This window comes from Tenrec ecaudatus, chromosome 10 (assembly GCF_050624435.1).
Source record: "Tenrec ecaudatus isolate mTenEca1 chromosome 10, mTenEca1.hap1, whole genome shotgun sequence".
NCBI classification, from domain to species: domain Eukaryota; kingdom Metazoa; phylum Chordata; class Mammalia; order Afrosoricida; family Tenrecidae; genus Tenrec; species Tenrec ecaudatus.
Window position 1 is genome coordinate 39,021,767 of NC_134539.1, and position 22,268 is coordinate 39,044,034.

General features: G+C 45.9%; 1 protein-coding gene across 3 annotated transcripts in view; it reads left to right on the top strand.

Annotated features, from left to right (window-relative positions):
- PLPPR1 (phospholipid phosphatase related 1) overlaps nt 1-22,268 on the top strand; it is a 266,808-nt gene that overhangs the window by 238,788 nt on the left and 5,752 nt on the right. For all 3 annotated transcript variants that reach the window (XM_075558992.1, XM_075558993.1, XM_075558994.1), the window contains 3 exons: nt 7,424-7,674; nt 11,864-12,040; nt 17,427-17,558. In XM_075558992.1, the coding sequence (XP_075415107.1) occupies nt 7,424-7,674; nt 11,864-12,040; nt 17,427-17,558 (560 nt within the window). The remainder of the gene's footprint in view (nt 1-7,423; nt 7,675-11,863; nt 12,041-17,426; nt 17,559-22,268) is intronic.

Sequence of the window (22,268 nt, forward strand, 5' to 3'; positions counted from 1 at the left end):
TCTCTCCCTAGGTGCAGCTGGTGATTTTGAATTGTGACACCAGGATTCCTTATGGGACCAGATAGACTCAGTTTTCTACCCTAACACTCACCTGAAAGTGATACAGGGTGTGTTCAATAGAGGACCACAATCTACAAAGTCTCTTTATAGCTGTGTTCTTTGATTTTCATAATAACCCTCTGGCTTAAGGACTACTAAAGCTCCAATTTATAGATGAAGTAACTGAACTTCAGATTAATTGATTTTTTAAAAATTCCATTCTTATTAAAACCATGCCATCAAGAGAAGTAGGCTGCTGCCAGCGGCTGGCATTTCTCCAGGATGTGTAGCAGAAAGAGAGCACGAGCCTTGTTGCTCTGTGAACTCCTACGATGGACCGTCCAAGGAGTCGACGCGTTCAGCTTGGCCCCAAACTTCTTTTTAAAACATAAATAATATTTGATGTATGTGGATCAATTTGCACTGGTGTTTGGGTCAGGTTAGGAAAACAAATTGGATTCATTGGCAAAGTGATGAAAATAGTGACTCTTTCGATTAGGACGTGTCATTGGGGTTCTGTTATATTCTCCTTTGAAATTGCTGGCTGGTGAAGAGAGGAATTCTTCTTCTCTTGTGGCAAATTGATTAATACATTTTGTGGAAGGCATGCTTTAAATGCTGGCTCGTGTGTGTGTGTGAGCGAACTGCTATCAAGCATATAAAGTGCTATTATCATGGCCTGCTGCCAATTTCTATTTTTTAATGCATTGAAAAAAACTTAGAAAATAAAAATATGGACTCTGGAGAAGTTCTATTTAGTTTCTGATCCCAGTTGCTTTACTTACCAACTGCGCTACCAGCTGTGTCAGGTTAATTAACTTCTCTGAGCTTCAATTAAGGAGCCTGGTGATGTAGTGAGTTACATATTGTGACAAGAACCACAAAGCCAGCAGTTCGAAACTAGCAGCTGTTCCCTGGGAGAAAGATGAGGCTTCCTACTCCTGTAAAGACTTACAGTCTTGGAACCAACAGATGCAGGACTACTCTGTTCTACGCTGTGAGTCAGAATTGGTAAGATGGCAGAGTGAGAGTGAGGGCCTCAATTTCCTCACTTGTGGAATGTAAAAATAATACTGGTCTCTATCCCATACAGCTGCCATGAAGATGAAGGAAATTAATATTGCACAACACTTAACACAGTGCCTGGTACCTACTGAGCACCTTGTCATAGCGATTTTTATTATTACCTATTAAGAAGATGTACTGTTGCAGGGGGCTAAGGGTTGGACTGCTAACTGAAGGGTGGGAGGTTCAAGACCAGCAGCAGCCCTGTGAGAGAAAGATGAGGCTATCTATTTCCATATGTACAGCCCCAGAAACCTTATGGTGCAGTCCTAGAGGGTCAGTATGAGTCCGAATCTGTTCAAGAGCCCTGGGCTTGGTTTGGCCTTTGACCTCAAAAATAATGCCCAGGGTGAGGGTGGCACAGAACCGGCAGTGTTTCTTTCTGTTGGGCACATCGTCACCCAACTCAATGGCATCTAACAATAGCCGCCTTTATGGTTCGTCAACTCCGTGGAGTCTTTCAAGGAAATGATCATTGTGAATCACAAATTCGCTTTATTAAAACACTTCTGGTTTGAGGAAAGGATATTATTAAAGGGATACGATTTTCAAGGATTCTCCATAGCACCCAACCAAGTATTGTTGCTGCTACATAGAGGCGAAAGCACAGTCGTATTCTTTTTAGCAATCTGTGATAAGAGATTGCAAATAGAGGTGGAGGACGGAGTGGAGGAGAGGCTGTGTGGAGCAAGATTCTGCCCACAGGGCAGGGAGGCCCTTCTGGATGGCACTGTCCCTCAATGTCCACATCCAAAAAAAGCTGCACCTCATTTAACTAGATAACTGGCTTTCATGCCCTTTGTCCACATGGAAATACATTGGCGCCAGTTACACATACCCATGTGCTAGTATTTAGACTGACAATCATCGCAACTAAAAGACAGAGGAGTGACTTGCTCTTGGCTGACCTTTCAGAGCCACTAGCCAACGCTGAGTCCAGTGGCTAGTTAGCAGGCTTTCAACTAGAGCGCCTTAGCTCCACGGAACTGGCATCTTTCCTGCCCACTGCCAGGGTTGCCGATGCTCTAGAAAGACTGGACGCACAGAGTCACAGTGCCTGGCAAGCAATGCTCTCCCAGAGAGGAATAGCATGTCCGACTACTTCCCTCAAGGTGCAATACCTAGCCTTCCCCCACGTCCCGCCTAGTCATTGTCCAGGTGTGTGTCTCCAAATGCCTTTAGAAATATGAGGGCTGAGAAGAGACTGTCCTTGGAAATCTTCACAAGTAAAATCAGTCCAATGGAGAGATAGCAGGCTAATGTTCAGAGCATTCTAAATCCTGGATCCTTGAGAGAGTGACCAGACAAGAGGGGGGGGGGGGGGGGAGGAACTCTCTTGGGGTAATCTCCGTCCTCTGAACTTGAGTTTTCCAAGGGAGAAAATGTGTGTGTGTGTGTGTGTGTGAGAGAGAGAGAGAGAGAGAGAGAGAGAGAGAGAGAGAGAGAGAGAGAGAAATCTACTACAATACACACCTTATTGATAGTGGAAGACCCACAGTGATTCTCCCTTTGAATTGGCATCAGTACTAGTTTCTCGCTCATGAGTATCCATCTTGTTCACTGTCATCGTGTGTATTTTAGGGAGCAGTTGAGCAATGGTCTATCAGGAGTTGTTAGCAAGATGCCGTTAAGCTGGGCATGATACATTTATAACAACAGAACATTTGGCCTTTGGTTCCAGGGCTCCTGCCAAGGTCACAGGCTCTTTGAGGTTGGAAAGAATTTAGCCCCTCTCTTGCCCACCCCACCAGCTTCTGCAAAGTATTCTTCTACAGGCTGGGTCTTTGTCTCTTAATGACAGTCTCCTGTGTAGAAAGCAACAGAATCCTCCACAGCAAAGAGCTGGTCGGTTATGGATTTTCACCAGTTCTCTGTCTGGGTAGCCTACAATACTGTGCCCTGGGATGAGCCCCATTATCATTAGCCAGCAGACCTTCGGCTGACTGCCTGTGGCTGCAAAGACACTCTGCACTTTCTGAATACATCAGTGCATCTCGTACCACATTGTTTTTCAGGAAAAGGGGCTGGAGCTGTATTGATTCAGTAGCGGGGACACAAAGCTCCACCTCTGTGTTTTAAATTACTAATAATCAAAGATCTTAATGTGTCCAAAAGTCTCCCATGTAGCGATTAGATGATCTAGATCTCTCTTACAAATGCTGAAAAAATATTAGGGACATTGTATCCCCCTTTGACTTGCCTGGCAAGTGTCGATTCGTTCTTGTAGGGCCACGAAGAATAGGCGGAGTCAGGTTCCCATGGATGTCCATGCCGCCATGACATGGACCATGGGCATGGTCAGTAGATGCCAATCTCTTTCTCCTGACTCCAGGTCTCTTCTAATTCCACTACTTCTCACCCTTCAGAGAGCCAAGGCTTCACCTCCGACTGCCTCATAGGATGTCATGATGTATGAGTCCTGGCAGCTGGCCGTTGGATTCAATGTGCTCCTCCCATTGGCCATGACCGATGCCTAAGCCCTGTTGCTCTGGTGCCATCTTGGATGTGAACATTCTCTAAGTGGCTTGTACATTTCCTGAGCTACACTGTGAAAGGCACAGGGCACTCTTCCATGGGATTTCCAAAAAAAAAATCATTCTAGAGGGTTCTACTTCCCAGTCGTGGGAGGTGTTTTTTGGTTGGTTGTTTTTATCAGACACGGTACATGGCAGTGTTTCTTCGCTTCTTCCACCTGACCAAGCCGAGCTCTACCCCCTGGTCCTGGAAGGAGAAGATAGCCAGAGCAGCATCACACCATCTTCAGCCTTCTCCCTCCTGACACTGAACTTGAGAAGCCCAGGGGGTCTAGTACTCCAGGCAGAGGGCTGGCCTAGCTCTTCCTATCCAAGCTCTCTTTGGGATTCTCATGCATATAGCGCGCAGGTGCCTCAAAAGAGTCCGTCTTCCGGAAACTGGAAAATCCATTCAGAAATGTGTCTGCCGCCTTCAAACAAGCAACATCGCAGATAAAAACAGCAGAGCTGGAGGATAAAGAGAGCCCGGGGCACCCCGAATGCAACACACATCTGTGAAAAGTCACCTCGACCATCGCACTTAAAGAAGTTCAGACCTTACACTCCAGACAGCCGTGTTGAACAGAACACCTCCTTCAAGGGCCGCCTCACAGCGCAAGAACCCATCCTACTGCTGCTTCTGATTCTGAGGACAAAAGGGCCTGTGCTATTTTTAGCCCCTGAGGCTTGAAGGAGAAACGTCTTTTGAATGCACACAAGGGGCTCCTGGGTTACATGGCAGAGGGGTGACTCCAGTTTCCTTGCGAAAGCCCTGTAGGCGCTGGTGCTGGCTGTGAGGGGCTCCTGCAGGCGCTCCTGGCCCTTGGTTGGTGTGGCCTGTAGGGAGAGCCAATGCAGTGGAATGAATGTTGGGAAAGCAGCTGCTCCTGAAACCATCTCTGCTCCAGAGCAGCCAGAGGGAGGAGGAGGAGGGAAAGCCACTTCCAGCACCGGTGTCACAGCACCGGGAGAGCTGACTGCCCCAGAAGAGTCGTGAGCACAGGGCTGGCCTCTCATACGGAGCCAAGCCACCCAGAGAGCCTCCTTCTCCGAAAGGACAAGCCCATCCTAATTGTAAGCACTTCCGACAAATGAAAAGCCAGAGGGAAAAGGCTGTCACTTTCCCTTTTCAAACCATAAATTACCCTCATTTCCTGAAAAAGTTGGACAGAGGCAGCTTCTGCCTCTATTACTGCCTCTAGCAAAAGCCAGAGACCTGGCCTTTGAGGAGCTTGCTAGAAGATGTGAAAAGATTCCCAGCCAATCCAGACTCCCAGCAGCGGGAGGTGTGCAGTGCCAGGGTGATCAATGCCTGCTCTCCCGAGGTCAGAGACTCTGGAGTGGGGCCCTGCTGACGCTATGAAAGGAGCCAGGTCTCGCGGAGATGAAACACATTCAGGCTACACTACCGAAAAAAAAAATTATAGTGATCAATAGAGATCAAAATAAAAGCCAGATGAAGGTCTCTTCCAAACTTGCCTCCTCTTCATCTATGTCATGATTTATCTTCTGGGCACTAAGTCAGCACAATTTGCAGCTGCAGGACATTGAATTAAAAAAAAAATTCCCAACTCACTGCCATCAAGTTGAAGCCAACTCATTGCAACCTTATAGCACAGGGCAGAACCACCCCTGTGAGTTTCCAAGACTGACTCTTTTCAGGAGTAGAATGCCCCATCTTCCTCCTGAGGAGCAGCTTCTGGGTTTGAATGGCTGACCTTGTGGACCGCATCCCAACTCATAACCACGATGCCACCAAGACCTTTGAATATGGGGACCAAATTGAGATAGAAATGTAGTCGAGGCTGTGGCAGACCCTGGGCATCTTCCAGTATTGCTGTCCAGGGCTTTGAAGAGCTGCTTGGGTCTGTTAGTTTGGCCTCCCTGTGAGAATTTGCCTTTCCACCCCAGGTTTACTGAATCAGAATCTGCATTTTAACATGACTGCTCCGCCGCCAGCCCTCCCCGCCCCCCTGTGGTTCTGATAGCTCCTCAGGTGATTTGTATGTCTGCATGAGACATGGGATGGAAATCCAAATTCTCAATGTTGGAAGCCCGGATTTCCCCTCCCTCTCCCATAATCGAGATGTTCACAGGGAAAGGCTTTATGTGAACACCCTTCGTGCTTGGCTCTGCACAGTCTCTCTTGTTACCTGCATTAACACATCCTCTGTGGATGGACAGACAGCCTTTGAGTAGCAGCACAGTAAAGCACTCTGTAAGAAATCTGCTCATCCCCAATCAAACTTGTTGAGGCAGTTGTCCAAGGAGCTCACTGGAGAATCGCTGATACCCAGGAAATAAAGGACACCTGCAGGCTACCCAACCCCATGGCAGCCACTGTGGTCCACAGAGTAAGGGTCCCTGAAGAAGACATCCACACACGATTCCTCGGAACCTTACACAAGAAAGAGGACTTTTCAGGTTCCCTGACGGATCTTGAGATGGGGGTGGATTAGCCTGGATTATCCAGGTGCACCCAGTGTAATCATCAAGGTTCTTATGAAAAGGAGTCCGGCAGGGATGTGGCAAGGGAACCAGAGGCCAGAGCGGAGCCACTACGGAAAGGAGTTCATAAGCATGAGAGCAGCTTTGGGAAGCTGGAAACACCAGGTTCTCCCCGCCGCCTCCCAATGGAAGGCAGCCCTGTAAATGTCCTTAGAGCAGGGGCCCTCAAACTTTTTAAACAGGGCCAGTTCACTGTCCCGCAGACCCGTTGAAGGACCAGACTATAGTTTTAAAAAAAACTATGAACAAATTCCTATGCACATTGCACACAGCTTATTTTGAAGTAAAAAAAAAAACAAAAACAAACGGGACAAAAACACCCGGCGGGCCGGGTAAATGTCCTCGGCGGGCCACATATGGCCCGTGGGCTGTAGTTTGAGGATGCCTGCCTGAGAGCATAAACTTGAACCCTCTGAGGAACTTTTGACCTCCAGAAATGTTAAGAGGAGGCAACAGGGCTGTTTGAAGCCCACTCTGGTGGTCATTCCTTCCAGCAGCAATGGGCAACTGTGTGCATAGTCCACGTTGGCCTTTATTGCCTCTCCTCTCTCCTGTTCCAGTTTCAGATTGAATCAGGGTTTCAAAACATGGTCTGGTTTTGTGTCTCTTTTAGAGACAGCTGCCTACAAACATCGTTTCCTCTCCCCCGCCATGGTGCTATTAATAACTTCTTCTTGAAGCGTTTGCATTTCCAGAAAGAACCAGAGGACATGTTTATTTCTCCTGGAAAAAAAGGAGAGCCACTTAAGCCAGGCAGCCCAGTGCAATTTGCACGGGTCTCTTAGTTTCATCGCCCAGCTTCTCTGCACGATCCTCCTTTTGCCTCCAACCCGCTGCACTTGACAGCTGAAGGTACCAAGGAGCAGAGATGGTAATGAACTTAAACTTCAAGTGAGTCTCCAGCTGGGGACTAGATCACGGGTCCACATGACTCCCCAACTTGGATTATTTCCATTAAACCAAGCTGTTTCTAATTTCCTTCTGCCGAACAGTGATGCGCTAGTAGTAGGATTTCTGCATCAGTTTGAAAGAAAAAGACGGGGGAAGCGGGTATGCCTCATTCAAATAAAAAAATAAATGAGGACAAAAATCCCTGGGAACACGACTCTGGATCTTTTTTGATACTTTAGGCTGACTCACGCCTTGTTCTGCTTGCACATAATTTAGGGGAGAGGGAGTCTTCCTGGTAGAGAAATCCTGGCTGCCTTTCCTGCTGCTTCTAAACCGTTTCCCCTGGGGCACAAAACCAATCCACGGTGTCTGTCTCATCCCTAAACCGTGTTCAATTCTCCTTCCAGGGGTGTTTGCGTTTGGACTTTTTGCCACGGACATTTTTGTCAACGCCGGGCAGGTGGTCACGGGGCACCTAACACCCTACTTCCTGACTGTGTGCAAGCCGAACTACACCAGCACAGACTGCCGGGCGCACCCCCAGTTCGTCAACAACGGCAACGTTTGTACGGGTGACCTGGGTGTGGTAGAAAAGGCTCGGAGGTCCTTTCCCTCCAAACACGCTGCTCTGAGCATCTACTCTGCCTTATACGCCACGGTGAGTGTCGCGTCCTGCTGCTGTTTCCTCGGAGCGTGGTTCTCCCTGCCCTCCCCCGCCCCCCATCATGTCCTCACCACGCCTCTGTTCATGGCGATCTGATTAAGGCCAGTGTCTCTTGTGTTGTATCGTGCTGTTGTCTATCTCCCCTGTGTCCCAATACAGCACCCTTTCTTGTCAGGATGTTTGTTCTGGAGAGATTTTTTTAAAATCATTTTATTAGGGGCTCATACAACTCTTTGTAATCCGTACATACATCATTTGTGTCCAGCACATTTGTACATATGTTGCCATCATCATCCTCAAAACACCCACTCTCCACCTCATTTTCTCTTCCCTCCCCACTCCCCCCTCCCCCCAAACCCTTGATAATTTATAAATAATTATTATTGTATCATGTCTTACACCATCCGGCATCTTCCTCCCCCAGTTCTCCGCTGTCTGTCCTCCAGGGTGGAGGTTACATGTAGACCTTGTCATCTGTTCCCCCTTTCTCCCTCACCCTCCCTCTACCTTCCCAATATCACCACTCTCACCACTGTTCCTGGGGGGCTCATCTGTCCTGGGTTCCCCGAATTTGCAGTTCCTATCCGTGCCGGTGTGCATCTCCCAGTCCGGCCGGTTATGTAAGGTAGAATTGGGATCATGATAGTGGGTGGAGGAGGAAGCATTCAAGAACCAGAGGAAAATGGTATGTTTCATCGTTGCTACACTACACTCTGACTGGTTCATCACCTCCCCACAGCCCTTCTGCAAGGGATGTCCAGTTTCCCCCAGATGGGCCCTGGGTCCGCACTCTGCACTCCCCCACATTCACAATGCTATGATTTTTTAAAAATCATTTTATTGTGGGCTCGTACAACTCTTATCACAAGATTTTTATAATCATTCTTGCCAAGGCTCCAAAGCTGGGTTCCAGAGAACAGTCAAGGCAGCACAGTCGGAGGTGGGGTCCAAGCTCCCAGCGCCATGCCTAGAGTTCTCTGCACACCCTCAGTCCGCACTTGGGGAAAGTGCGGCTTGGCTTCAGAACAGCCTGGCTTCCTGGCAAGTGTGTGGATGGAGCCCTGCCCGGCAGCCTGGCAGGCCCTGGATGCAGGCCTACCTATCTTCTCCATTGCTTTGCCAGCGAAGATGAGTGGCCCCAGATGCCCCAAACCCACTTCTTCCTGCTCTTCCAGTCACCCCGCCTTTGCCCCGCTCAGACGGAGGTCTTCTCCTTCCAAGCACGGTGCTCGGAGCGTCTGCTCTGCCCACGGGCATCACCCTCTACTGGCACGGTTGGCGCCTGTCCACACCGTGTCTCATCTTAAAATACAAGATGGAAACTATGTGCCTTCTGACTTCCCTGCTCTTTGGTTGCCTCTCTTTGGGAAAGGGCCACCTGTTGCCTTTCTCTCGCCTACATGAACCTCCTCGGACCCTAGGCCAGGGACGCTTAGGAGAGCTCAAGGGCTTCACAATTAAGTGCATTTAGCTGCACGGTAATGACTGCTGGTCCAAAATGCCTCCTCTTCTTACTCAAACGCGTTTGATATTCAGGATAGGATTGGCGATTCCCCATGAAAGCCGGGAGGGAGAGGGCAAAGGCAGGACCCTTCTCAAACTGCCCGTTCTTCGGGAGATCCGGACCTTGACCATGTGTGCCCCCGCCCCCCCCCCCCCCCCGAGAGTAACAGCAGGCGTGGTCACGTCCCGCATCTGAAACAAGACCCCTGACTACGTGAGGGACGTTTCTAAAAGTCCGGGGAGAAATGGAGTCGAAGTATTATGGGACTTTTTCCATGAGCTTTGTGCCGCTCTCACATATTCCGGTAGAGAACAGGGGGTGCGACTACAAGCTGGCCTAGTGAGTAGATCTTCGAACTCTGGGCTGAATGTCCTCTAAGAAACGCTGGGAGGAAGGGGCCTCTGTGTTCCATTGACCGAATCACATCTACACGATCAATTTGTCAACCCCCAGCAATCTACTAGCAGTCACCCTAGTTAGTCCTTACAGATCGGCTCTTCAGTGGCTATGTGACAACAAGGATTCCGTCTGCCCCATGTGATGGAAACATGTGAACACAAATAACTTTTAATAAGCCTCCATTTAAAAGAAGACCAACTGGTGTTTGGTTAGGATTCTATTCCACCCCCCAACCCCCGAAAATCTATGCCAGCTATTCATTTTTTAAACAAAGACAGCTTACTGAGGCATACAACATATTTCTAATATTTAATATTCATTTGTCTTAAATTATCTGGAACCTAAATTGTATATAGCATCTTTTCATGTTTATCAGAATCAAGTCGCTGTGGCATGAATTTAATTTATAGAGCACCATTGTAAAAATAAATGTTATACATAATAGACTACTTTCTTACCAAATCAAGCCCTAAACTCTTACAGAGATGTCCATTATAGTCCATTCATCCAGTAGATTCTTTTTTAGCACATAGTTTCAAAAATTAAATAAAATCCACTTCAAATTTCCCCCAAACAGAACATAAAATTGGGCAAACCTTGATAACAGGATTCCAATGTTAGATTTTCCTGCACCTCTAGAGCAGTGGTTCTCACCCTTCCTAATGCTGTGACCCTTTCATATAGTTCCTCATGTTGTAGTGACCCCCCAAATATAAAATTATTTCTGCTACTACTTCATAACTGTAATCTTGCTATTGTTATGAATCAGGTGACCCCGTGAAAGGGTCGTTCCATCCCCACAGGGGTCGCGACCCTCAGGTTGAGAACCGCGGCTCTATTGCATGTCAAATACCTCAAGTCTTTCCTCGGTATTTGTTGATATTCTGGGGAATACTAACCACGGACCTGTGACCCTAATGGATGGATTACAATCTTGTTGAGAAGTTGTAAACGTTTATGATAGAAAACAATATAAACCACTACTCTTGAGCAAACTCTGACTCATAGCGACCCTAGAGGACGCAGAAGAAAGGCTCATTCTCTACGGGAGCGAAAGCCTCCTCTTTTTCCTACTGAGCAACTGATAGATTCGAATTGTGGGCCTTGCTGTTAGCTGGCCAACTTGTAAACCACTCATTCACCAGGACTCTGTCGAAGACAATACAGGAACATAAAATAATAATGTTAAATATAAAGACTTTTAATAATATTTCGATATTTCCGACATGCCCTCGGGATCTGATGTGCTCTAACGCGCGTAACCCCAGTTTCTGCAGGGCAGTTACCTGTTCCAGGAGAACCCTGTTGTTGCATGCTTAGGCTCACGCCCGTGTGACAGTGTCACGCTGTGGAAATTATCATCTGCATTGCATATTGCCATGTTTATCTGTTTGCATTTCTATACACTCTGTTAACATATCCCAGGGTTGCCGAACTGCACACACATTAAGGTTTGCTGGTTCAGCCATGCCCTCTAGTGGTGTGTGCTTGTGTGTATCCATCACCATGCACAGCTTCCTAATTCTAGGGCACCATGGACACATTTTATAATGTAGCTGGTGAAATTTGGGAGCCTCTCCAGTTCCTCACCAGGAAAAAACAGCTGAAGCCCCAGGTGTCAGAATGTGTCTCATTCTTTTATCAGTTCACGTCTTCTAAACCTATTTTTACCTATTGGTAAAAAAATGTTTACTAAAAAATAAATTTATATTTTACCAATAATAAATTTTTTCCAATAATAAATTTACTGACCTAACACTCTGAAGCACATTTGCGTGGTATGCTGGCTGGAAGGTTCATGTCAGTCAGTCCACTTCGGAATGGATGGACTGGTTGCCATGCGTCAGCATCAACTTGGGAGTGGTGGGCTTTAAGAGCGGAAACTCAGCGAGGCATCTGCACAACACAAACAGTGTGCTGCGTGGTGGCTCACCTGCCTGTTGCGCGCTACCAGATCCATTCTCCTAAAAGGTTTATTTGGGACTTGAGAAACACCCCAGTGTCTTAACACCCCAGTGATGCTTGAAGTTGTGACATGACAATGCCATGCTCGCCCTCTGCTCATAGCCATCCCCGTCCCTCTGTCCATGTGCCCCTTGGGATACAAAGACATCGAGCAACATGCCTGTTCATTGCTCTGACTGCGCTGATCTCCTCCCTTATGTTTCTACCAAGTTCAGCAGAGGGGGTCCAGGAAAACCAGGCAGTGAGCCTGGTGTCTGTGTGTGCGCAGCATTCTGCGAGGTTGCCTGCTCATTCCCAGCTTCCGTCTCATTCCAGATGTACATCACAAGCACAATCAAGACGAAGAGCAGTCGACTGGCCAAGCCCGTGCTGTGCCTCGGGACCCTCTGCACAGCCTTCCTTACAGGCCTCAACCGGGTTTCCGAGTATCGGAACCACTGCTCCGACGTGGTCGCAGGCTTCATCCTGGGCACCGCTGTGGCCCTGTTCCTGGTATGTTCCCGGTCCCCTGTTCCCCCTTCCTACCTCTTTCCCTTAGTGCCCTCTGAAAGCTACCTAAGATCATGAGAAGTCCATGCAAGTCAGTTCCTAGACTTCTTTCTGGAGTCTAGGAGGCTTACTTGGCAGGTGGGTGGGGGTGTGTAACCACAGGGCCAGCCGTTTAAAACCACCAGTTGCTCCCTGGGAGACAGATAATTTCATTCCCATAAAGATTTATAGCTCCATAAACCCACCAAGGTCTGCCCTGTCCTATAGGGTTGCTATGAGCCCCAATAGGTTCATTATCAGTAAATGTTTGGTTTGATGGCTTTTGTTGGATGCATTTTTTGCTTTGCTTTTGTCTAAATCCACATTGTTCTTGTCCAAAACTTGTGAATTACAAATATTTCCCAAGGATGAATGCATCATTCTCCTGCAAGAGTGATCGCTAAAGCACCTTTTCTATCAGAAATAGGATCGGCCAACCCCCTCTGGCGGTCAGGGAAAGGATTACTCCGGAAGGACCGCTTGCTCCACTTTCAACACTTGGGAAACTAGTATTTGGTGAACTTAAAATCAGTGTTCTCTAAATAGTCTACAAGTACTGGGAGTGTGGCCTGCCTCAGTTTGCGAGAAGACCAGAAAGAGCCCTGGCAGATGCATGGAGCCTGTTTTCCAAGTTCTGGAGAAATTTAACTCTGGCCACAGATTTGCATATCCCATTAAGAAAAACAAACAGACAAATTAAAGCCTGTAACTAACCACTCCCACCCTCCTTAGAAGGCCAGTCATTATCTAAATGTGCCTCTGGGTCTTAGCTTAGCCACAAGTGGCTTCTCAACGATATTTAGTCAAAGAGTTTTCATTGATAGGTTTTCCATAGCCTTACAATTCAGATCTCTTCAGTCTAATAAATGCGGGTGGGGTGCGGTCACAAATCTCTTCATCTGTGTTGGATTATAAAACATGGTTTGCTTTTTTTAAAGTGTATAACTTTATTACAGAATATTAAGCGTACAATAAATGGCATGTAAAGCAGCCATTAGATAAATATTGCCATGAATATGCCCGTGACAGCCTCTACCCAAGTCCTCCCTCAAGGCAAGAAGACTTTGTTCTAATAACCTGGCATTCTGTGATGCTCACCTTTCTGAGACAATCACTGAAGACAAACGGGTGCATAAACAAATGTGGTGAAGAAGGCAGATGTCCACCTATGACAAGATATAGCATCTGGGGTCTTAAAGGCTTGAAGTTAAACAAGTGGCCATCTAGCAGTGAAGCAACAAAGCCCACCTGGAAGAAGCACACCAGCCTGTGTGATGACAAGGTGTTGACGGTACCAAGCATCAGAAGACCGGAAACAAACACTTATATCAATGTGCTGAGGGGGGCCAGAGTGGAGATCCAAAGCCCATCTCTAGACAATTGTACATCCCCTTACAGAAAGGTCACAAGTAAGGGGCGAGTCAACCAAGGTGCAGTGTAGCACCGGCAAAACACAAGCATTCCTCTAGTGCAATGGTTCTCAACCTTCCTAATGTCATGGTCCTTATAGTTCCTCATGTTGTGGTAACCCCCCCCCAACCATAAAGTTATTTTCATTGATACTACGGTTATGAATCAGGCGACCCCTGTGAAAGGATCATTTGACTCCCAAAGGGGTCATGACCCATAGGTTGAGAACCGCTGCTCTAGTTCTTTAATGCTTCCTTCCACCTGCTATCATGACCCCAGTTCTGCCTTACAAATCTTGGCTAGACCAGAGCATGTACACTGGTACAGAAAAGTGCTTTAGACACATGGAATCCAGGACAGATAAACCCCTCAGGAACAGGAATGGGAGTAGCGATAACAGGAGGGTAGGGGGAAGGTGGGGGAGAGAAAGGGGGAAATGACTGCAATGATCAACCTATAACATCCCCCCCCCAGCCCCAGGGGGATGAACAACAGAAACATGAGTGAAGGGAGAGGACAGATGGATTAGGATATGAAAATAATAATAATTGATCATTTATTAAGGGTTCATTGTGGGGGGGGATCGGATACCAAAGACTCAAGTAGAAATAAAATGTTTTGAAAAGGATGATGGCAACATATGCACAAATGTGCTTGATACAATTGATGTATGAATTGTTAAAAGAGTTGTAAGAGCCAAGAGAGAGCACTTCCATTACGCATCTGCAGGCCTTCCCTGACCCGCACAGCTCTGTGATCATTTGTCTCTATTTGCCTTTTCTATAATTTGAGATAAATGTATCTATAGTATTAAATAATTTCCCCCTAGTCACTCGCACCCACCTTCATTATTTTGAGATTCTTCCATTCTGTAGCGTGTATTAATAGCTCATTCCTTTTCATTGCTGTGTAGGATTCTATTAGGATAATTTCCAAACAGAAGAAAATGATCGCATTTCTTTCTTTTTTTACCAAGACCATTTTATTGGAAGTGAATACAGTTATGGTATCGTTCCATAGTTCAAGCACATCAACGGCATTGTACAATTGCTGCCACAATCGGTTTCAAAACATTATTTTCCTTCCTGAACTCCTTGAGATCAGCTCCCTTTACCGACTCCACCACCACCACCACCACTGCCGTACCCCACCCCACAGGAACCTTATTGTATTTGCTGTTCCTATAGGCTCATGGTTTCATATACTGAAGAACTGAAACACATACAACAAAAATTCAACAGGGTGACCCCACCCCCATGACATAACACATCTGAGATAAGCCTCAATATGAATAATCAAAACAACAAAAAATCAGGAAATGTTGAAAACCAGATCAGGTCTAATGTGCATCAGAGGGGGCTCTACTGACAAGGTTGTACCCGTTCCGGTCAGCTTTATCCTTTTGATGTTCTGTCGTCTTCTCTCCAATGCCCTGTGCTTAGTACCTGCTTCCCTCCCATCTCTCTCTTATGGGTAGAAGGAAATCACCGGAGACTTATTGCCTGTGTCGATCCCACAAATGTATCCTGGGCTCCCACTGTCCTTCATAGCCTTCTACAAACCAGATCCTCACAATTTAGCCTCTGATACTGGTCCTTCGAGTTCGGATTATGTGATTTACAGTCCTTCAGTGACTGAAGATTACGTTTCTGTAGGACCCTGTGAAAGATGAAAAGCATAAATACAGGTTCTCTCAGTCAAGTTGCAGGAAAAGCAGTGCCCAAATGTCCTGGGGGTGTTAATGATCTCCCCAAAATGCTTTTCAGTATCGGGAACAAGCTCAGGTGGTTTCAACAGAGGAGAGAGTTTTCGAAACGAGATCATCATGGTAGGATAACCTTTGGATTTCTGTGTTTACTCAACCCAGTGATGTCCTAGTTGGTCTGTTTTTGCCTCGTTTATGTGATTTCCCTGTTGATGTCAGATCGTGTTTTCTACAATGACATTTCTGTCGAGGTCAGAGCAGTTGCATCACTCCATTGTGAAACTGGTTATGCATCTAGAGTGGACTTTCACATGCGTGTGCATGTGGGCATACCACATGCCCACTCCCCGTGAGGAAGGAAGACTTGAGGGATGGATATCGTGGACAATACTGGAGGAGTCCAGAGCAGACCCGTGGAGAGGAGACAGAAGAAGAGAGAAGAGCACCGTGTGAGAGCGAAGAGTAGTTGTCTGGGTTGAGTTCATTGTCTTACCTGTGTGTGCTCACGATGAAGATGAAGGCGAGGGAAAGCACGAGGAATTCTTTGCTGAACAATTACGGTGCGCCCTATACTTCATGTATGTATCAAATCATGAGTTTCTCGGATAACTCTAGCAACATTTTTTTTTCAATAGCTTTGTGACATAATTCAAACATCATCTACTTCCATAGCTCACTTGAATTTTAAAACAGTTGCATACGCATCACCAGGATCCGTTCTAGTACATCTTCCCACCTCCCATCTAATTTTAAGTAACATTTTCAAAAATCACTTTATAGGAGGCTGGTACAACCCTTATCACAATCCACCCACCCATCCATCCATCCTTCCACCCATCCATCCACCCATCCATCCACCCATCCACCCACCCATCCATCCATCCATCCATCCACCCATCCATCCACCCATCCACCCACCCATCCATCCATCCATACATACATACATACATACATTACATACATACATACATACATATGTCAAGCACATTTGTACATTTGTTGCCATCGCCCTTCCATTCTTAGCCTCCTCTAACAGCTAGAGAAACTAAGGCTCAAGAGGCCTTTGCTCAATGGCCACTCAACCAGTTGGTCATGGGTCTTGCCTGGCTCTCTCCATTTCCTGCACTCCTATACGTTCCACTTTGTCCATTTCCTATACGAAGGAGGCTCAAGCAGAGCCGAATACCGCTTTTTACTTAAATGTGCTGCTGGGTGACAGGGAAAATGCGTCTGGGAAAATGCTGGTTCAAAGATGTGACAGTGGCAATAGACACAAGGCTGTGGAGGCAAGTGGGAGGGTGTGGAAAGGGGCGGATAAACTCTGCATAGGCAAAACCCGCAGAGAAGGTCTTGCACGTGGTCATTTCTGCTGGGGGGCCTCCAAAGGACATTAAGGAGCCAGTGATTTGGGGGAGTTCTGAAATGGAGACACTAGAAGAGAGCAGCCCCTAAGGCGCTTTTGAGTCTCACAAAGCAGCTACCTGCTGATGACATTGAGGCGCGAACATTTCCAGTAGGGGTTGTCAGGTAGCTAACCTGCTCTGATCACCCCCTATGTGTGTGGCTCTCGTTCAGTGGCAAATGGCAGTGTCTGAGTTGGGGGAGTCTCATGCGCAAATCTCTGTAGCTCCTTGGGCAGGCTATCTTGGCTCTCTGGTCCTCCTCATGTAAGCTGGAGTAGCGCCCTTGTCGGATGGTTGGGTGGGTTAATTCAGCACAGCACCAAATGTAGCCATAAATAAATAAATAGATAAATACTCAAAACTCGCTTCCCACTGACAGCAGCCCTCTGGGACCGAGCAGGCGTCTCCGAGACTATAATTCTTTACAGGAATAGAAAACCTCGTCTTTCCCCCCAGAGCAGCTGGTGGGTTCAAACCACTGATACTGTGCTCGGCAGTTCTGTGCACAGTCCACTACGCCACCAGAGCTCAGGCAGTTGATACGCATGGTGTTTAATTGTCACCAGCCATTACTCGCCCGACTTTATAGGCGCCCTGATCACCTCCAGCTCTCGGGCAATTCCATGGATGGCTACCAACACCCCAACCCACACATAGTTAGAATGTTCTTTGAAGACACCCTATATTATGCCAAAGAGTTTCCCTACCCACACAAAGGCCAAAAAAAAAATCACTATGGCAACAGTATCTAAGGGGAAAGTCCTGCCATCAGAAATGGCTAGGTGGTGCTGGCTGCAGTCTGACCGCAATCTCTCTTTCCCTCGTCCTGCAGGGAATGTGTGTGGTCCATAACTTTAAAGGAACGCAAGGATCTTCTTCCAAAGCCAAACCTGAGGATCCCCGTGGAGTACCCCTAATGGCTTTCCCAAGGATAGAAAGCCCTCTGGAAACCCTAAGTGCACAGGTATAGTAATGTCATTTAGCAAACTAAACAGGCTCACACCTGTAACCTTGAGTGGTCAACAAATCAGTCCCTTTACTAGAAACAAGCTCTCACTGAATTCACCCAGGATGAATACAAAGCTGATCCCTCAGGAAAGGTGTCCTCCCTGCTCCCCGCAGAACTGTATTCGCGCTGGAAGCTCTCAGTGACATCGGACATAGATCCCCATTGATCCAGGACACATTGACCTCTGATGTAACACTCGCATAAATTTGACGCAATCATGTGGGTGGTTTGCAAACTTCATTTACTGACTGGGACAATATCTGGAAAGGAGAGCATTGTACCACATACAGTGATAGAGGTAAGCGGGCCACATTCACAAGGGACTCGTATCCAAGAGTCCTTTGGGGTCTGCTTTGATGATGATTGCAATCACAAATTCAACACGGAGCTCCTTGACTGGTCACTTATTATACAGCAGGGCCTTATTTCCCACCAAGCCAACAGAATAATTAGACGATCCTTTGAGTGCTTGCCCGCCCATAAACCAGAGGATCTGCAAAGATTGGCAAAGATAAGTGAGTAAATAATACGTCACACTGAGTCAGAGTCCACTAGCTAACATCTGTGAAAACAAAAATAAATTTCTAACTGATGAAACAGGTCAAACTATAAAGAAGACTTGCCAACTCTAACACCAAAAACAAACCAAACTCACTGCCAACTGGTTGATTCCAACTCATAGCAGTGGGCTGCTAACCACAAGGCCAAGAGTTTAAAACCACTGGTTACTTCTCAAGAGAAAGATGAGACTTTCTCCTCTAATTAGTTACTGTCGCCGAACCCCATGAGGGTAGTTTTACTCTGTTCTACTGGATCGCTGTGGGTCAGAATCAGCTCCATGGCAGTGAGTTGGATTGGGAGTTCAGAGCAATGTAGCAGAAAATAAAACTTTTCTATATTTACAAGTTTTTAAATGATCAATTTTCTCTCAGAGACATGCTATACTATATCCCTTTATCTTTATTGAAGTATTCCTCATTTTATTAATGAGCCAGGAAAGAATAATTATTTCCATTTTAGGAAAAAATACTTAAGTCTCTCCATTAAGCCCAACCAAAAGGCAAATTCACTACCACGGAGTTGATTCTGACTCATGGCAGCCTTATAGGGCAGGATAGAACTACAGTTCCCCTGTGCGGTTCTGAGACTGTAACTCTTTTTTTATTATTTAATCATTTCATTGGGAGCTCTTACGGATATTATAACAATCAATAATTCAATTAGATCAAGCATAATTGTAAAATTGCTGCTCCCATCGGTTTCAAAACAATTTCTTCTTGAGCTCTTTGATATGAGCTCCCCTTTATCTCCTCCCTCCCCCACCCTACCCTCCAGGAACCCTTATTATTATAGTATAGATGATGTACATAATTATATATATATTTGCTGTATCTTAAACCATCCACTCACCTACAATTCTGTTATTCGTTCCCCTCAAGTGGGGGTATACGGTCGTCATTGCTGTCAGTTCCCGCACCCACCCACCCCACACCATGTGTCCCCTCAGGGAATCATTACTCCCATTACTATTTCTGAAGGGTTTCTCTCTCTTGGATTTCATGCATCAAACAATCTCAACTGTACAAATGAACATACGCAGATCTAACAAGATTAACGAGATGAAACAAAGATCATAATAGTGAGCGAGGAAGTATTACGGAACTAGAGGAGAGGTGTGTGTTTCATCAGTACTATACTGCACCCTGGATAGATCATCCCTTTCATGCGGCCTTTGTGTGAGGGACTGTCAGGTGGGTTGTGGGTCTCCACTGTGTCTACATTCATGTCAAGGTGATCACGTTTTTAAAAATTTCTGGTACCTGATCCAATCGACACCTCATGATCTCACAGGCTGGTGTGCTTCTTCCATGTGGGCTTTGTTGCTTCCCTGCTAGATAGCTGCCTGTTTAACTTCAAGTCTTTAAGACCCCAGACACTATATCTTGTAATAGCCAGGAACCATCACACACACACACACACACACACACACACGAGAGTACTTCCAAACGTTTCTTAAAATATACATTTTTTTTCATTTCATCTTTCCACCACCTTTTGGAAGTACTCTCCTATAAATTTTGAAATTTGTTCACAATAGGCACTCCTTGAACTTCTTTGAATCTCTCAATGTGACCATATAGGTATGTGTCATTTAATGTCCACATTGCATTCTGTGAGATAAAACATATAAGGGATTTGCATGTTGTGTGTCTACCATACTAACAAACACCACGTGGGAGCCTGCTTCCAATTCTGCTCTTAGCTGTCACTGCTGCTGCTCGAGCAGCCGAGGCCGGAGGAAAGGGCAGGGGCAGTGACTCTGGGGAGAAAGCTAGTTGAAAGGGAAATGGCCAGGCCTGCCTGCTGGACAAAGTCCAAGAGGCCACAACCAGAGCCGTGTTCCCTCCCGGTAGTTCCACCTGTGATCCACTATTGCAAGAGTCTGGATGTGGGGTCTTTAAAAACTTTCAGGAGTAAATTTAAAAGGCGAGCTGTTTTATCTTTAAAAAAAAAAAAAAAGCAAAACTTATGGGACTGCACAGACTTGAACAAGGCGTAACCCATTTGGGTAATCATCTCATTTGGATGAAACTTGAGGTATTTCCTGATTACAGGGTGTGTTAGGCCAGAGTTGACCAGAGAACCCAATCCAGTAACACTCATCTCTGTATGAAAAAGAGCCAACACCAAGGGCGCAATTGAAAGCAAACGTCTAGAAAAGAATGAAGGCAACATATGTACAAACATGTCTGATTCAATTGATGGATGGATTGTGCTAAGAGTTGTATGAGCCCACAATAAAATGATTTAAAAAACACACAAAGAGCTTTATATCTATAAGTAATTATATATCAAGAAGGCAGCCCAGCCCAGGCCAACTCAAGTTCAGAAGTCCTTAATCAGACTCACAGAGCTCAGGATACTATAGGTTCCATTTTATAAATAGAAACATGTTATAATATCTTCCCAAGATCACCTATTTTTGTAACCTTGGGATGTTAAATTACCTTATTTTTACCACTTGCTAGCAAATGGAATGTTGTAAATGACCAAATTATTGATCAAACAACTTTCAATTTTTATTTCTATTTTAATACATCATTTTATTGGGGGCTCTTACAACTCTTATAACAATCCATATATCAATTGTATGAAGCACATTTGTACATCTATTGCCATCAATATTTCCCAAACATTTTTTTCTAATAGAGCCCTTGATATCAGCTCCTCTTTTTCCCCCTCCCTCTCCCACCTTCCCACCCTCATGAACCCTTGATAACTTATAAATTATTTTTATTTGAATACTTTACACTATCTGCTGTATTCTGTAACAACAACTTTTTAAAGTAAGAAGAAATCATGAATTGAAATTTTTTCACATGATAAGAAATGTTTGAAACACAAGTTATGATCTCAGTTTCTACAAATATGGAAAACTCAAAAAAAAAGTTGCTATAGAGTTGATGCCAACTCGTAACAATCCTATACAGGGTTTCTGAAGAACCTTGAAAAATATCCAACATCGACTTTCTAAAATACATAACTGAGTTCTCAAGAATATAATGTAAGTCTGAGAGGAATCAGAAAACCAAAATAATCCATTAGAATTGATTAGAGCATCTCCAAAGCGCTTCCAATGTTCCAAGAACCTAGAAAACTAGATGTTAAGGGGGGTGGGAAAGAGAGGAGGGGATGAGAAGGAAATATTTGTAACTACGATTCTTGCATAAATCAAGTGGTCCCAGAGGTTTCCAGTGAAAGAATCCACTAGAGCGTAATAGCAATGACGACAAAGGGATCCACAGGAAAACTTGTCTGTTGGACTCAGCTCCAGATAGACAATTCCTCTGAGAAATCTCAGCTGCCCAGACAGCCCTATCAAATTTAGAGTTAGTTGAGGGGCCAGCCCCAATCTCAACTACTTGGACAGCCCCCTCCCCCACAAAAGAATTCCCTTCAGAGGACAGCACTGAAGCTACAGCTCAGGGACAAGGACATGGCTGATCAGAGCACACGGGAGAGAGAGTGAAACGCTTCCTGGCCGACCAAGCCCCGAAGATGATACTTCTGCTCAGAGCAGCCAATGCACAGAGAGGACTGTAGGACCAGCCCCACCATGAGACACGAAATACCTCACTGACCCATTGTACTTCGAAGGACAACACTGGAAACAGTGCAGGAATTGTGCCTGATCTGACCCCACCACACCAGGGCAAAACACTAAGAGCGTGCAACAGAGCAGCAAGGGGAACAAACCAATGCAGTCCCCAGGGAATGCCAAAAATAGACTTTGGGGACAGGGCATGGCACCCATTCAGACTGGACTGGAAAATACTCCTAAAGGTCAACAAACAGACCTTTTTATCGGCTTTTCTTTTCTTTCTTTTTTGTCATTGGTTTTTTAGTTGTTTTCATTTCTTTTGTTGTTTTGTCAGGCTCTGTCTTGTTTTTGTGCTTATTATTGTCTCTGCAGGTCTAACTAGATAAAATTGGCTGGATAAACAATCCAGAGGAGAAAACAACAGGACCAACAGTTTCAGGGGACATGGGAGAGGGGGAGGCAGGGAAAAGAAGTGGGCATTAACAAACCCAGGGACAAGGAAACAAGAAGTGATCTAAAATCAATGGTGAGCGGGTGCTTGGGATGCCTGGTAGGGCTTGAAC